This window comes from Metarhizium robertsii (genome assembly GCF_000187425.2).
Source record: "Metarhizium robertsii ARSEF 23 chromosome Unknown MAA_Scf_1, whole genome shotgun sequence".
In the NCBI taxonomy this organism is placed as follows: Eukaryota; Fungi; Ascomycota; class Sordariomycetes; order Hypocreales; family Clavicipitaceae; genus Metarhizium; species Metarhizium robertsii.
In genome coordinates, this window is record NW_011942149.1 from 2,430,702 (window position 1) to 2,447,073 (window position 16,372).

A 16,372-nucleotide genomic window follows, 5' to 3' on the forward strand; every position below is an offset into this window, starting at 1 on the left:
CATTATTACAAGAAGCCCAAGCTATCACCGAGGCGTTTACGATACCCGCAGACGAGCTTTCTTGGTGCCGATGGAGGCGATGGAGGTCATGACTTACTTTTAGCCAAGACAAGCCCTGCTGCCTTTTACAAATGGAAAAAAGTACGCTCGCATTGCTTTCAACTCTTCTGGAGGATTGCTGATCCTCTGACTGGGTTCAAATGAGTCTGGGATTGGGAATACGACGGTTTCATTGTGCATCCATTAAGTGGACATGGAGACTGGTGTCGCAGGATATAAGGGGTATTAACAGACAATTACTTGTGGCGTGGCCACGCCCATTTTTTGTGCGACAACTGGTGTCTGCCATAACGCTTAGATATTTGTTATTTTGAGAAACTTGCCGAGATACAATTAAGAGGACACACTCACCCCTTTTGGTTGCAACCGGCCACACACCTCGATGCCATCATGTGGGAATACGCGAGGCGTGCGATTCATGCCACCGATGGCCATTCTATCATGACTAAAGTTAGCATCCGGAAATCTAGGGGATTAGACAGTCAAATAAGTCAGATCACCTAAGACCCTCGGCCACACATGCGCTCAGATACGGCGCCCTCTCTCATTCGACCCAGGATGGTTGACCTTTTTTGCTGTCATGCCGCGCCCAAATCACCCCAAGCGCTTTTCTCAAAGGCTCTAGTTTCTTCTGGTCGAGGAGCAAGTACACAATCATGGTACTGAGCGTGTGTGACACGTTGGAAGAAGCATGATGACTCGAGGTAGTCAACTTGACACAAAGAGATGCTCTAGGTATACACAGAGTTGTAAAGAGTTGAGCTTCGGGCTCCGTACAGATGTTGGAGCGGACTGTCACTGCCTAGATGTTATGCCCTCGGGATGTTACGGAGCGCAAGGCAGTACCAGCTCTACAGAACATTGACCGAGCCAACTCAAAGCCACTGCCTTATGCTTCATATGCAGAGAAATAGGACTTGGTTACACTGTTGCTCTTTGAAAATTTCTGAGACCTGGCCGGCCGTAAGGAGTACCGAGTTCCCAACGAGTCACAGTTTGGGCTCCTACCATGTAGTTATCGTCCTGCTACTTCGAGACCAACGATAACGGTTTGACTATTCCATAAGCTTGCCCGGTTCGTCTGCTGTGGAACATACCTAGGATTGTGATGGGATAACCTTGGCCAAGTCTTGGTTGTCAACATTGCTGCAGGTAGAGGTTATTATGCACCTCTATTACACGGATTCGTTAGGCCGAGCACTATTCCCCTGGCATAGTCTCAGATTGGTGTTGATAGCACATGCGCCAGCATATTGGCGCCGTCCCGTATACTTGGCAACTAATACCATACTCAGTGTAATCGTAAGGATGATGTCGAGATGACTGATTCGACGAGCTCAGGTAACCATTCAGCACTTGAGGAGCTTTATATCCGCTGTGGACCCTCTAAGCCTCGTCTTGGTTAGGCGCAGCCGCTACCGACCAACGACACGTCTGAAGCTACGTAATATTGGAAGGACATGGACCAAGCTTAACCCCTCCAACGCTCCTTCCAAAGTCCAGACGTCACACCCCCTCCAGATGTCACAACAAAGAAACAGAAGAGGGGAGCTCCAGGGCTTCAAATCTCTGCCCGCCATCCATTCCATAAAATAGCCTCTGGCGCTCTAATTGTCCGAAACCACCCCCAGAGCTCCTCCAGTAGCCCATAATCGACGCAATACGCACCGCACAGCTCTCCCGAGTCCTCGAATAGCCAGCAATGACTGCAGACACCAGTGTCGCAGATGGCCTTGCGCCAGAAATCCACGGCCGGCTCCTCCTCCTCTCGAACCGTCTCCCCATTACCATCAAGCGCTCCGATGACGGCAGCTACACATTTTCCATGTCCTCCGGCGGCTTGGTCACCGGCCTTAGCGGCCTCAGCAAGACCACTAGCTTCCAGTGGTACGGATGGCCGGGTCTCGAAGTCCCTGACAACGAAGTCGCCGACATGAAGCAGCGCCTGAAGGACGAATACGGCGCGCACCCAGTATTTATCGACGACGAGCTCGCCGATAGACATTACAACGGATTTTCAAGTTTGTTCTCTCCCTAACCCTTTCCTTTCCACGGTCTACAACAAACAGGACCAGGCCAAAAAAAAAAAAAAAAAACCACTAACATCGCATTCCATCAGACTCCATCCTCTGGCCCCTCTTCCACTACCACCCCGGCGAAATCACCTTTGATGAATCCGCATGGGCAGCCTACCAAGAAGTAAACCATCTCTTCGCCCAGACCGTCATCAAGGACGTTCAAGATGGCGACCTCATCTGGGTCCACGACTACCACCTCATGCTCCTCCCGCAGATGCTGCGGGAAGAAATCGCCAAGACCAACAAGAAGGTCAAGATTGGCTTCTTCCTGCACACACCGTTTCCCAGCAGCGAAATCTACCGTATCTTGCCCGTTCGTGAACCTCTGCTCCGCGGCCTGCTTGACTGCGACCTGATCGGGTTCCACACGTACGACTATGCGCGTCATTTCCTGAGCAGTTGCTCCCGCATCTTGGGCACGCATACCACGCCCAATGGCGTCGACTGGAACGGACGCTTCGTCACCATTGGTGCGTTCCCCATAGGCATCGACCCGGACAAATTTGTCGAAGGGCTCAAGAAACCGTCTGTGCAGGAACGCATCGCGACACTGAACCGCAAATTCGAAGGTGTCAAGTTGATTGTCGGCGTCGACAGACTGGATTACATTAAGGGAGTGCCACAGAAGCTGCACGCCTTGGAAGTATTCCTAACCGAACACCCTGAATGGATCGGCAAAATCGTTCTCGTCCAGGTCGCCGTCCCCTCGCGCCAAGACGTGGAAGAGTATCAGAATCTCCGCGCCGTGGTCAACGAGCTCGTCGGCCGCATCAACGGCAAATTCGGCACTATTGAATTCATGCCCATTCACTTCCTCCACCAGTCCGTCTCCTTTGACGAACTAACCGCCCTCTACGCTGTATCAGACGTATGCCTCGTCTCCTCGACCCGCGATGGCATGAACCTCGTCTCATACGAATACATTGCCACGCAGCGAGAACGCCACGGTGTCATGATTCTCTCCGAATTCACCGGCGCCGCACAGTCTCTTAACGGGAGTCTCATCGTCAATCCATGGAACACGGAGGAACTGGCCAATGCCATCCATGACGCCGTCACCATGAGTCCTGAGCAGCGGGCGGCGAATTTTAAGAAACTGGAACGCTATGTCTTCAAGTACACCAGCGCATGGTGGGGAACCAGCTTCGTGTCTGAAATGACTCGCCTTGATTCGAACAACGTCCAGCCCAAGACGTTGCGGAACGTGTCTGGCGCCGTTGTTGGGCCGGGCCAGGACGAAGATGAGGCTGTTTCCCCTACGCAGAATAGCCCATGAACACTCATCGTGTCTTTGTTCTGGGTTGGGTATTCCGGTCTGGGGCGTGATTAGACTTTACTCTATAACTTATAAACGTCAAATGAACGGGATGGGAATGAGCCGGGGAGGGAGGAAAAAACAAGAGTCATTTAGCAATGTAGCGAATGGAGTTACGGACTAGCATTTAATAGTTTTTTTTGTTTTTCACCTTTGATTCGTGCGTGCTGCTATCTAACTAACTACATACCTGGGATGAAGAGCCGTTATAACCCGCGACGTGAAGACGAAAGGAAACCTCGAACATTTATGCCCCCACATTGAATCCCAAGACAAGATAAAAAGGTTACAGACACAACCACAGAATAGTATTGGCTTGGATGAAAGTTCTGCAAATTTGCAGTTCATGGTATCAAAAAAAAAAGGGCATCCCTTCATAAATAGACAAGTGGAATTCGGCCGCGCGTACAGCTCGAAACACGCCCCTCACCAGCCATTCATTACTTAATAAGGCGAATTCACGATATCATCTCTTCCCAACTTGTATCTCCCGCTCTGACTATTGCTAATCCGCCCTGAGCTGCGCCGACCACCGCTCAAACGTAAATCGCCCATGATGCTCTCTCGTGTGGGCTTGCGTAGGCTTTGTTTAGCCACCATGTTGACTTCGTTGGGCAGCGCTACAATGACGTTCTTGTCGGACCCAAACTTGAAGTCGTCCGCCTTGACTTCGTCCTGGTAGCGCTTGATCTTATAAGGAGTCTTTACGCCGCGGAGGAGTTTCTTGAGATCCCACTCGACGATATAAGGTCCTGTAGCAGTGATGATGCTCTTCTCTTCAGCGCCCTCCCCAGCGTTGAACTTGGCCGGTGTAAACGATACAGGCTTTCCCGTTTCGTGGTAAACCTGCGCGACGTGCTCTGGGGTCAGGGCAAGACGGCGAGGACGGGGCTTGGAGTCGGCTGCGAAGCCCTTCTCAAAACCAAGCTTGCCATCATTCTTGCCACCCTTCTGCTGGGCATCAACCAGCAAGATGTAGTTCTTGGTAGTTCCCAGAATCCATCGACCGTCGGCAGAAACATCCATGCCAATGATGGGATCACCCAGAGCAGGAAGCTGTGTCTTGGCGCGAATTCCCAGGCGGTCAAACAGGCGAATATCGCCCTTATTGCTTGCCACGGCAATGTATCCCTTCTCGGTGGTAGCCAAAGCCGAGAAGTCGTTCTTGGAAGCATATTGCTTCATATCAGTGTCCACAAGCTTGTTGCCAGACAGACGAGGATCGACACGGTACAGAGCATTGCTGGACACACCAAGGAAGGTCTGCTCCGAAGTCATCTGGGCGAACTTGTTCTCTGGAGCAAACGTGACGACGGGTATATCATCGTGGACTTTCCACTCGTCAACGACCTTGCCGTATTCGATATCCATACGGTATAGTTTGTTGGCATCGACGCCATTTTGTATGATGAGATCCCGATCTTCGCTGTGCAACATGACCTTCTTGGGGCTCATGAGCTTACCGCCTGGAGTGGTAACTCTGGAAATGTTGGTGTTGAATTTGAGACGATTGTCGGCCGTATGAGAAAAGACACCAATCTTGGAACCGCGAACGACAAATGAGCGGTCATGCTTGTAACCCACCGCCAGTTGTGAGTTGATGTCACCACCGGTTTTCTCCTCGTCTGCTTCCTCGTCCTCTTCAGATTCGTAATCGTCGCTCCGGATGCCGGCGTCTTCCTCTTCCTCATGCTCCTCCTCCTCCTCCTCCTCTTCTTCTTCTTCCAGCGGCGGCGCATCTTCCATGTTTAGATCGCCAAAGGCGTCGAGCACATATTCACGCTCCTTTTCTTGCACTTTGGCCCATTTGGTTTCATTAAGCCTCTCCCAGATGGCTTGCATGATTGCCTCCTGGAACTTTTCCAGAGTGGGCTGGTCCTTGAACCGAAGAAGCCAGGACCTGGCGGTGCCATCGCCGCTGAAGTGGTTGAAAACGAATGAAAGATACTCAAAGTCAAATACAGGGTTGAACTCGGGCACGACTGAGGTACCGACCCATGATCTTTCCTTGCTTTCGATTTGGAGCCAATATTGCCATTGACCAACCTCTGAAACAGTAGCAATCACGGAGTCATCAATGAGTTCAAAGTGGCCCGGCTGTGGATCAAAGAGATGCAGTTCGGCGGGTAGCGATGCGTAGATCTCGAGAGGTTCCGGAGCAGAGTCAGGTTCAGGTGCCTTTGATTGTCCGCTGCCCTTGGTTTCCGGTTCTAGCTCTGGCTCCAGCTCCGGCTCCGACTCCGCCTCTGGCTCTGGCTCTGGCAGTGAGGCAGCAGCGGCGACAGCCAGAGGTTCTCTCTTGGCGCCCGTGTTAGCAGCCGTCTTCTTGGCGTACATGTCGTCGACAGACTCAATAGATCGGGCAAGCACGGGGCTGTGAAGTGGACTGGCAGGAGGAATGGGGTTTTCGTCGTGGAACTCGAACTGCTGGTAATCCTCGTCAGAAGCGGTGGTATGCGGCTTGCGGTACTTGCGTTCGTATTGACACTGCTTAGCAACTTGAACAAACTGTTCGACCTGCGCGGTAGGCACTTGAGTATCGCAAACGAACTCGTAGAGGTCGCCGTTGTCGCCGCTCAAGTCTCTCCAAGCAAAGACAGTTTCACCACCCTCTCTGATTTCGACTCGGAACCGAAGAGCTTCGTCTAGCAGAAATGTCTTCTCGTCACGTTCGGCGGCAAGAGCGTCAATCTCAGCGTCTTCGCCCTCTTCGTCGGCAATAAGTTCGGCCTCGCCTTCCTCAAAGACCCGCTGGACGACAAGTTGGTAGTGGAAATCCTGGTTGGTTCGACGGATACGAATGGCCGAGTCCTTGAAAATGAGCTCGGAATAGCCCTTGGGCGACAGTGGTCGAACGAGATAAAGCTGACCCTGAGGCAGCTCGATAAGCGCTTCTTGGGTGCCGGAGCCGAAGATCAGCTTGCCAACTGTGGGGAAAGAGGGACTCTGTTAGCTTTGGGGAGAACTGGTAGCCTTGGCAACGAAACAAGGAAGGGTTTTCGATGAATGAGCAAAAGCAGAGGAGAGATGTCGAAGCGGGATAGATTTTCAAGTCATTGTCAAGCTTCCCTGGCTTTATGAAAGGCAGGGGGCCAAACGTAGGTGTGTGTGCGTATGTGTTTGTGTGGCCAGAGGAGAGTACATAATCAGGACAGACAAGGATAACAGGAGGGCACCAAAAAAAAGAAAGCAAGACATTTGCACCTCCTCACGGTGGTTGAAATCACTTACCATTCCGCAGCATGAACATTCTGTCCCCCTTTTTTGTTTTATTTCGCCGTCTGTGCCGGGTATTATATCTTTCTTGCCGTCCTGGTTTTGTGCCCCAGCGTCGAAAGTACAGACCAGGTAGAACCCCTCCTTCACTTGACAAGTGTGAGCAGCTGGCGGCGTGACTGCAGCTCGATGGAAACCGTTCTAAGCGAAGGACAGGAGCCAAGCGAGGAGAGTATGCGAGGCAGGAGACAAAAAAAAGAATAAACACGACGATCAAGCTTCCTGCACGACAAGCGTAGGCAGAAGGACGTCGTTCACGAGGAAGCAAACGCGATGATGCAAGCGGCAAGCTGTGCAAGCCAAGGTGGGATGGTGCGGTGGCATTTACTGGCATCTACTAGCGGAGTGCTGGGATTGGCACTGGGGCCAGGGTCCCAGATGTCTGGAAGCATGCATGTGGCTACTTAGCCAGTGACTGGTTGAGTGGTCCAGGCTACGGCCATGAATGGGAGGCCTTGGTGGTGTCTGGTGTGCCAGAGGGTGCGTCATAACACCACCCACCAGACATGTGCGGCCCATCAAGTCCACGCGTGGCCTGGTGGCATCACGTGCGTCAAGCTAAGGTGCCTTGCTGCCTTGGAGCCATCATTGCTCTGGTGTGTGATGATGATCAGAACCCAGCTCGTGTCTATTTAATAGGCCAGACCAATAACGTCATTATGCAAGGCACGTAATCGCCACGCAAAGGGGCGGAAAAAAACAAGGAATACTACAACACCGCGTCTTGCCGTCGCGATATATGCGTCGTGTCCTAAAATGAGTTGGCGTCGTCGGCAACTGGTTCTCACGCATTGATGTCCTGCACAACTGCCACGGCCTCCCACTCACACCTGAACAAAGCCGGGCGAGGCTGACTGACAATGCTTGGGCCGAAAGCCGGCTTTGCTGATCGACCTCTCACCACGACCACCACAACGTCGATTGTCTGGCTGGCTTAGTACTACTGCTTGCACACGCCAGCGCGTCATCGCACGGACAGTCACGTCAACCACAACAAACATTGCTGCCCTGCACACGTCTATACCATAACTCCTCCGTACCCAGGTCCGTAGCGTAAATGGGTGTCGCAGCAATAGACATGTACGAGGAAAAGACAACCAACAAGGTCCCCATCCATGGACAAGTCTGTGGTTTGGCACCCTGGTGAAGCCAAAGGTAACCCCGAGGGAAAGCGATGACAAAACGAAAGACGTCCTACTCGTTGGAGTGTGTGCTCGCTGCATCTGCCTCCCAGACTGTCTCGCTAGACTTGCATGTGGTAATGTCCATCGGCTTTGCGGCAAGGTAGCTTGGCAGGTGGCATTGCGAGCCTGAACAACGATATTATTGACCAGAGGGTGAAATCGTGCAGCCACCAGTCCGCTATCTGATGTATATGCGCACATTTTCAACATATTTCAACCTACAAATGAACATGAACACGCAGTTTACCTTTACCACATTCTAGCCAAGTCCGTGTCCCCTACCCATTCGCCATGGCTACCGTGTAAACATTCCCAATCAACCGCCATCTATACCCACCATTCCCCGCACTCTAGTATCAAAAGAGAAAGAAAGAAAAAAACGTCAAAGGGTATCCTAGCTCTTCTAAAGTTCATGTGCACCCGGAAAGTTCATACTGGCCCCCATCTCGCTGTCCATACTATCCCAAAAATCTTCCCTTGGAGGCCTGGGACTTGTGTCCTGCGAGGCGGTGTCCTTGTTGCCTCCTCTGCTCCTGGTGACGCCGGCAAAGTCATCTGCCATGAGACGAGCGACATTCATCCCCATGAGGGCACTAGTCTCCATGGTTGAGATGAAGCTCTCCACTCCAGAAGTATAGTATAGGCCTCTGCCGACAATGGGATCCTGGAAGGTGACGCGCGGGGATTCGATCGGGTACGAGTAAAACCAGTGCGGGTAGTACCATGAGATGGGCTCTACTTCGCCCGTAGTTTCGTTGGATATAAAGCAAGACGGAACTGGTGTGCCGAGGATATCAGACAGAAAAGTTGAATTGACCGGCTCGGCTGAGAAAATCTTGTAGAGGAACTCCTTCCCTTGTGTCTTGGGATTTGTGACCGTGCGCAGGGTGCTGATGGAGTAAAAGCCGGTACGGCCGACTCCCTCCGGGCCTTCATGAGCTTCCTCGTCTTTGCCGAGAGTTGTGTATACATTGCTCGGAGCCTTTGTCCCTGCTTCAAGACCGAAGAAGCTTGGCTGCAATAGGAAGGGAGAGGTGAATAGAGTGACGTGGAGCTTCATATAAGGGATCGTATCAATACGATGTTTGATTACTCCCTTGGCGGCTTCGATGCCGCTGAACTGCCAGGGTGATGCGATTATAACATTGTCAAAGGCGGTGGGCAGCTTGGCGGCTTTTGATTTCGAACCAGACGATTTCGTCGAGATTAAATACTTGGGAGTAGATCCGGGCTTGTCGGTGCCCTTTTGAAATGCAAGGGCGGCAACAGAAGTGTTGGGATAGTAGGCTGCACCACTGTGCTGAAGCAGCTTCTCAAAGATCTGCCAATTACCTCCAGCAACGGCGACGGCACCCTCGGTAGAGAACGACACCTACAAGAAGATGAGCAACCTGGTCAACTGCCAAACGCATTGTAGCAAAAAAGGCTCACCATTGCCTCTAAGCCGTGAATGTAGGCCATGTTGGAGGCGTAGTTGACCCGTGTAGCCGACTGCATGAGGTCTCGAACAAAGTCCGGGTTAATCTTGAACAAGAATTTAGCATCGAGTTTCCAGAGCACTATACACGACATGTCTTTTCTGTCGCAAACTCACATTGTTATCTCTCAAATACTGCTCGCCCGTCACACCCGTCAAGCGCAACAACCCCAGCTCAAAGGCCCTCTGCGTCAACGACCGAAACGGGAAATACGGCGTCTCATAAAGGCGAAGAAAAGTCCCGACGGCGCTCTTGACCAGCTGCACAGCCCTGTACGGCGCCAGGCCATACTTCAGAAACAACTTCGCGGCATCCCACCACTTGGAAGCACCTGCCTCTGACCGAAACAAGATGGTCTCGCCATCCCAAATAGCTGTGTAGTCAGCAGGCTGGGGTTCCGTCAACCCCGTCAGCGACAAGTCGAAGTCCCGAGTAGCATTGTACATGATGTGGTTGTCCTTGATGAAGATGGATGCTCCGAGCTCCACGGGCTGCCCGGGGTCGTTGAAGGCATTCACGGTGACGGTACGACCGCCAATGTGGTCAGTCTTTTCGAAGACCGTGATATTGACAGCCAGACCTTCTTCCTCTGCATACTTTTGCAAGTGGTATGCAGCTGAAGTGCCAGCAGCACCGGCACCTGTATATTTGCCATGTCAGTACGCGGCCAACGTCACAGCATGCTGCTCCCAATCTGTAAGAGCTTTCCGGTCCAATCCAGCCCCAGATTCCGCCCATCGTCAAAACCCATCCAAGAAAGACATCTACGTACCAATAACAGCGACATTCTTGACCTCCTTCACACGACGGGGGTGGTTCGTCGCATCCCGTGCCGCAGCAGCCGCCGCCGTGGCGAGAGCCACCAGCTTCAGTAGTGGGAGATGCATCGTGGACACTTGCTGACCGGCTTGACTCGGAATGCTTCGTGCAAATCAAGCAGTGACATATGTGCGGACGCAAGGACTCGGCGGGAGAGAAAAAGCGGTGGGAGGTGTCAGAAAAGAAAACGGCAATGCAATCAAAGAATCGCAAAGTAAAAAAAAATACTAAAAAGCTAAAGGGATACGTCGTATCTCTTGTTCTCGCGCAATAACGCTAATGTTTGCTACGGGCGCCCCATGTTTTGGACTGTTGGTTGTAGAATGTCAGCAGCAGAGTGTACAGAAGGCTCCAAGCTTGCGACGAAAAAAGTGGACACAGGGACGTGGGGTCGGTGCAGATGCCGGCCCCACATTGCGCCGATGCCTTCAATATCCATTATCATGCCTAGGTCTAGCTAGTCCTTGGCAAACTACTCCATGTCGCATTAAGCTAGCAGCTACCCCACAGGGCAGTAGCTCTGGCCGTGAAACAAGCATCCAGAGCATTTGGTAGTACTGCGCCGACTTGATATTCGCAGGCTTATCTTCCCCAACATCAAGACGGTTCAAATCATTTGGGTCATAGAAAATTGATAACTCCATTTCAACGGACTACACTAGCATTCATCGCGATTCAGCCTACCAGAGCCAGTTTTCCCTTGTCGCAAACAACGCTTCCGCAATCTTGTCCATGGCCTCTGCCAGACATGTAGATATGGACCAGCTGTCCAAGGGGAATCTTGAACATGACCAAAAAAAAAAAGTTCCCCAAGTTGTACACACAAATGCCTTAAACACCTCGCCGCATGCAAATTGGGCTTTGCCGCAATGGACGTTTGCGCCACAAAATTCAACGCAAACAAATCCCAGTAACATCTCCCGAATCTCTGGTCGCCAAATATGTCTATCGCCCGCTGTCAAGAATGTATAAAAAGAAGATATACAACATCTGTGCTTTTAAACCACAATGACAGAGAAAGTAGCAGAAGAAGACAAACCAAATAAAAATGGGCCCAAGGCCTCGTAATTCCAATAAAGACTCAACTATCGACAAGTCGTAAGTTCCGCGTTGCCAGCATGCAATCATGCCGTCATGATTGCGCGTTAATGTCAACTCTCTTCATCGCTGGTGCTGTGGCCGCTTTCCACTCCTCCTGCGGTTGCGGCCGAACTGCCGCCGGTTCGAAACACGGCATCGGCGCTGGCACTTTTACTTCGGCATCGAATGCTTCCAGGTGCGGCCTCTGCGCTGCCAATAGACGGGCGCTTGGCACTGACAATGGGACGCTTGAAATTGGGCACATCATCCGTGTCCATTCGCTCATACATCCCATGAGCGGCATCATCCTCGTCAGGCTCTTCGCCATCTTCGTCGCCGCTGCTCAAGTCCACACCATCAGGGTAGCCATCTGACTGATGTGGATTGACAGCTCGGCTCATCAGCTCTTCTGAAGACTCAAGGGCGTCGTCATCATCCTCAGAGCCGAAATCATCATCCCCCGAGCTTGACGTGTCCGTACTGAATGGAGGGAGAAAAATGACTGGTGGAGGCAGCGGCACTGGAGCAAGACGCTTGATCCTACCCGACATGTAATCGATTTCAACAGGGTAAACGTTTTGCTGACTTGTGGCAAGCGGGGCAGGTGATGAAGTTGACATGCTTGCTAATCGACTGATGATAAACTCAGTGGCTTCCTCCGATTTTCTTGGTAAAGTAGACTGGTATTCTGACGCCGTAGCGTCTGTCATGGGTCGTTTCGTTGTTACGACGACCATGAAGTGGTCATCCGGCATAACGCCTCCCAGACCGCAAGGCTCCAGCGGATGCACTTCAATATACTGTTGCGCAGAGGACCATGGAAACTCGGAATCGGGGATGCTTGATTCGGAGTCTGAGTCACCTGTGAGATCCGGGACACCGTCGCTGCTGTCAATGTCCATCTTCACGCTGGTGTCAATACCATGATTCCTTTCGCTAAGTGGACGGTAACCCAGGGAAGAGCCAGATGTAGATCGGTGAAGCATCGGGCGGGAAGATTGTCCTTGGGAGTCTTGGCGGTCTTGGCCGCTGGACAGCATGTATGTTGCAGGAGATGTATCACCAGGGTCACCAGAAAGGTCAGTGCAGAACGGCGCGCCGCTATAATAAATAATAGCACCGTCATGGCGACGCTTCCGACGATTTGACGTGCCAGAGCCACTCAAGTTCCATCGTGAATCGTCTCCATTGCTATCGTCAATGGGTCCGAAGGACGACAAAGTTTCGTCCAGCGATGTCTCTCCGTTGGGGGAACTATTGTGAACAAAAAGCGGCTTGTAGTGGAAGCTATCCGATGAAGCAGACACCTGAGGGCCGAATTTGGAGCGATTTTTTGAACTTCCGCCGGACTGAAGATCGTCTGCTGTCGAGTTGCCAGTCTTTTGCCGCTTGCGTTGACCCGACTCGGAATCTTCTGTGTCTGCGCTCCTCTGAGAGCTCTCATTCGAACTGTCACTGGAGAACCTGGTGCCATCCCGACCACCTCGCCAACGAATCTTGCGGCCGTCGGGTGAGAGCTGGAACTTGGTACTAATTTCGTTCACGGCAGATCGTACGAAGCTTGGCGTAACATTGATGATGTGTAGCTGTGCCAAGTTGCACAGCAGATTCAAGTACACCCAACCCTCAGCATCTGGCTGCACGTCCAGGTTATCCTTATTCGACTCTGTTATAAGCTCTGGAGGAACTAAGCCCAGATGACGGATGTACTCCATGTTTTCAGAGGGAACTTGAGTCCGATCCGGATCCAGATCCTTTACGCGTGTGGGTCGCTGGTCAGGAACGGGCGGTTGGGTTGGCGAGGTGTTGGTTCCTGAGCCACTGCTGTTTCCGTTGCCCCCGGACTCTGTCTGATCGCCGTTGGAGTTACAAGCCGAGCCATTATCTCGCGATCGACTTTTCTTGCAAGACTGACCAGACTGTTGTTCCGGGGGTAAAATCTTGGCTTCCCGTGACGGCTCTGAATTTCCGGCGTCGGCGGCGGCGCCAGCGGCATTATTGGTAGCAGGAGTGGGCTGCTGCTTGGCTAGATGAGGTTGAGCTTGAGAGTCAACATCGGCTGATACCCCATCGGCCTCGACTCCATCGGTTTGGCGATGTCTGGCTCGGCGCGCATGCCGGCCCCCAATCTTCCCTGTAAATAATTGTTCCAGGCGTCGTACCACCAACTTCTTTCTGTCCCTGTCGGTCAATATCATGTGGCGTGGGTACAAGCCCTCAGGGATGTCGCGCAGGTAGTTTTCTACCTTTTGGTCAGACCTGACACGCGAGCCGACGCTTGGACGGCCGAGCGACGCTCCAGTTGAATTAGCAGCGCTCGACATGGACGCATATGCAGAGTCTACAGGTCTAGCATTGGAGCCAGACGAAGAGGAGGCGTGCTTAGAAGCGGATCCCGAAGCCGAGTACATGTGGTCACGCGTGGCGTGTCGCAATGATTTCTTTCGCTGAGACGACGAGGCATCCGGAGAGTCTTCAATGCTAGCCGCGAAGTCACGCAGCGTTGTTTCTAATTCTCGTCTCCTCCGCCTTGGCAGACCATGGTACTTGATTTCGAAGAGCTTGTCCTTTCGCAGCGTTTCCGGACCCTTTTGCTTGTACCTCTTCAATTCTTCCTTCAGCTTTTGAATTTCGACGGTGAGATCGTCAATCACGCTGCGGTAGTCATCCGCACTGCTACTCTGGCCGGTGGCGAGCCGTGGAGGAGGCGGGTGTTGGAACTGGTATGGCTTGTCTTCATTTGACGAGTCCGACTCTTTCTGGAAGAAGGGAGGGTCAACTGCGACGAACATGTTAGTCATATCAAGCCAGACTGCAAACATCATGTGTAGAGTGACACAAACCATCCATGGCGCTGTTGTCAAACGTTGCAGTCGGGTTTTGGTTTGACAAATCAAACCATTTTTTCGGGTCGCTCTGGCCCGTTTCGTGGCTCTCCCCGGAGGAATTACGGCGCGGCGAGCTTGTTACATTGCTTGGATTCGCCGCCGGCGACGAGCCGGGACTCGCTCTGAGAGAAGCATCGCGGGCTAGTTGGTGATGCTTCAAGGTTACCGAGTTTCCTGGCGAAGCCCGTCGTGGTAACGGGTGGCCCAACGGGCCTGTCGGCGGGGGAGGTTCTGTGCCTTGTGTGTTTCGATTCTGCAATGGCATCATCGATGCATGAGAGGATTTTAATGATAAATCGGGACGCGTTCGTCGTTGGGCCAGCTGAACATTTCAATGTTCTCCTCGAGATCTGAACTGATGAAGCGCTCGTCTACTGGGCTGCTGCCAAAAGGCGCACCGAGGCGTTGTCAAGACCCGGGGTCGACAGATGTGACGTATGACTGCTGATCACTTCTCTGTAAAATATTGTTTCTGCTTAACTGCATATATGGCTTTGTTAGTGGCAAGCTGAGTGCGTATGTACATACAGCGCGGTTGTAGGGGGGGATGGGCGGAATGAGGGGCTGGGCTGGCTATTGGTGGGCAGCGCCATTGGCGTTCTAGCCCTGGGGGCTGCTGAAAGCGGAGGCTACATACTTATGCGACAAAAGTGATCAGAATGATCGATCGATCGTCGCGTCGCAACTGCACCGCTCCAATTATGCCGTGTTGAGCAGCTTCTGTCAATGGCTCACCTATTGCGACCCAATACCGCTCTGCTACAGTCGTCGACGACTGCTGGAAATGTGGAATAGATTTCCGGCGGTTTGAGCTGTTCAGACGTCGTCGTGCTGGCTGACTACCAACCGTCAAACTTGAGAGATGGGAGGTCAAGCAGCCTGTGTGGTCCAATGCGTTAGCATGTCAACTACTCATCATGGTTGTATGTTGACGTTGGGTATCGAGGGAGTACATGAGCTTTTCGGTGCACCAGCAATGTCGGGACTTTTGGCCTTACCTTGAGCTCACACAAACGATTGATATAGTTAGGGGTGCTCGTATAGCAGTGAACTAAAAAAAAAAAAGTGATGGCTTCGAAAACCTGGGATGTGACGAGCAGCGTTTCGATACTTTGTGGGTGTCGACGAAGATGTCCGGATGAAACTGGTTTAACCGAGACTCGTAAACAAGGTCGTAAGAAATTTGGTCGGCGGAATAACCAGCAGAACGGACTGGTTAGGCGACAGAGTGAGTGAGTTCAATGTTGCTGGTTTGTGGAAACAATGGATCGTCCAAGCAATCGCAAGACAACTCGGGTGTGAGGGTACGATTTCACGACACGGTGAAAAGATATATGGTGTAAGATTCAAGCAGTATGTGAAGGAAGTATGATGTATGGCGGAAGTTGGGCAAGAGGTTATGCGGTTCCTGATGATTCAAGGCTGCAGCAAAGATCGCAGCGTGCGGTGGAGGAGAAGAGGCCGAGGGAAAGCAAGGGCAGGTGGCGACGGCAGATCAGCAAGGAACAGGAAGAGAGAAGAGAGGCCATTGCCATTGCCAGGACGGGCGAAGAAGCAAGGCCGAGTCACTGCCACCAAACAAAGCCCGCCGGGAAAGGGTGCGATGAGTGCGGCGATGTGTGCAATGGGGTGCAAGGAAACTCGGCGGGCCGTGAAGCTTAGATTCGACGCTCATTGCACCGATTTCCACGGCCTACGGGGTGTTTGTGGGATCAAAAGAGATCGAGACCCACAGCATGGAGCGAATTCAGGGTCCAGCCTTTTTCCCTGGTTGGATGGATGGACCCGGTGGTGTGGCGCTATAGAAACTGCTGCTTATAATTGCGCTTCTCGGGCCTCGCTGGCGGAAGGAGCTGTTGTAGCTTCGAAGTTGGCACGCTGATGACGGGAAGAAATGCAAACCAACTAGCACTAATAATGGTCAAAAAGAATTATGTATTTTGCGGCTCCGTTTGATGTAACTCGCCGGCATGCCTACTCAATCTCGTCGTAATAATAGGTTACCAGACCATTCAACAGGACCGCAATTGTAAGCTATTCGTCACATCAGGCCATAATTTAGTCAGTACAGGCGCCAGTTGAGAGCCTGGCACCTTTTGCCCGCCGGCAGTCGTTAACTTTTAGCGCCCATACTTGGTTCATGCACTTGACACTAGCGTCTTCTCAGCTTAAATACGTAAAGTACTTACTTACT

At 52.2% G+C, this 16,372-nt stretch overlaps 4 protein-coding genes across 4 annotated transcripts; 1 reads left to right on the plus strand and 3 right to left on the minus strand.

The window, feature by feature from the left end:
- Positions 1-1,762: 1,762 nt before the first annotated feature.
- MAA_04676 (glycosyltransferase family 20) lies at positions 1,763-3,414 on the plus strand (the record flags this gene model as incomplete). The annotated part of the gene is made up of 2 exons (XM_007822772.1): positions 1,763-2,081; positions 2,180-3,414. The coding sequence occupies 2 exons, from the start codon at positions 1,763-1,765 to the stop codon at positions 3,412-3,414; spliced, it is 1,554 nt and encodes a 517-aa protein (XP_007820963.1).
- Positions 3,415-3,897: 483 nt separating this feature from the next.
- Positions 3,898-6,703, minus strand: MAA_04675 (vacuolar import and degradation protein 27; the record flags this gene model as incomplete). The annotated part of the gene is made up of 2 exons (XM_007822771.1): positions 3,898-6,380; positions 6,685-6,703. The coding sequence occupies 2 exons, from the start codon at positions 6,701-6,703 to the stop codon at positions 3,898-3,900; spliced, it is 2,502 nt and encodes an 833-aa protein (XP_007820962.1).
- A 1,613-nt stretch (positions 6,704-8,316) lies between these two features.
- Positions 8,317-10,278, minus strand: MAA_04674 (Prenylcysteine oxidase; the record flags this gene model as incomplete). The annotated part of the gene is made up of 4 exons (XM_007822770.1): positions 8,317-9,285; positions 9,345-9,437; positions 9,508-10,031; positions 10,164-10,278. The coding sequence occupies 4 exons, from the start codon at positions 10,276-10,278 to the stop codon at positions 8,317-8,319; spliced, it is 1,701 nt and encodes a 566-aa protein (XP_007820961.1).
- A 1,083-nt stretch (positions 10,279-11,361) lies between these two features.
- MAA_04673 (frequency clock protein-like protein) lies at positions 11,362-14,443 on the minus strand (the record flags this gene model as incomplete). The annotated part of the gene is made up of 2 exons (XM_007822769.2): positions 11,362-14,069; positions 14,134-14,443. 2 exons carry the CDS (start codon positions 14,441-14,443, stop codon positions 11,362-11,364), a joined length of 3,018 nt encoding a protein of 1,005 aa, XP_007820960.2.
- Positions 14,444-16,372: the final 1,929 nt, after the last annotated feature.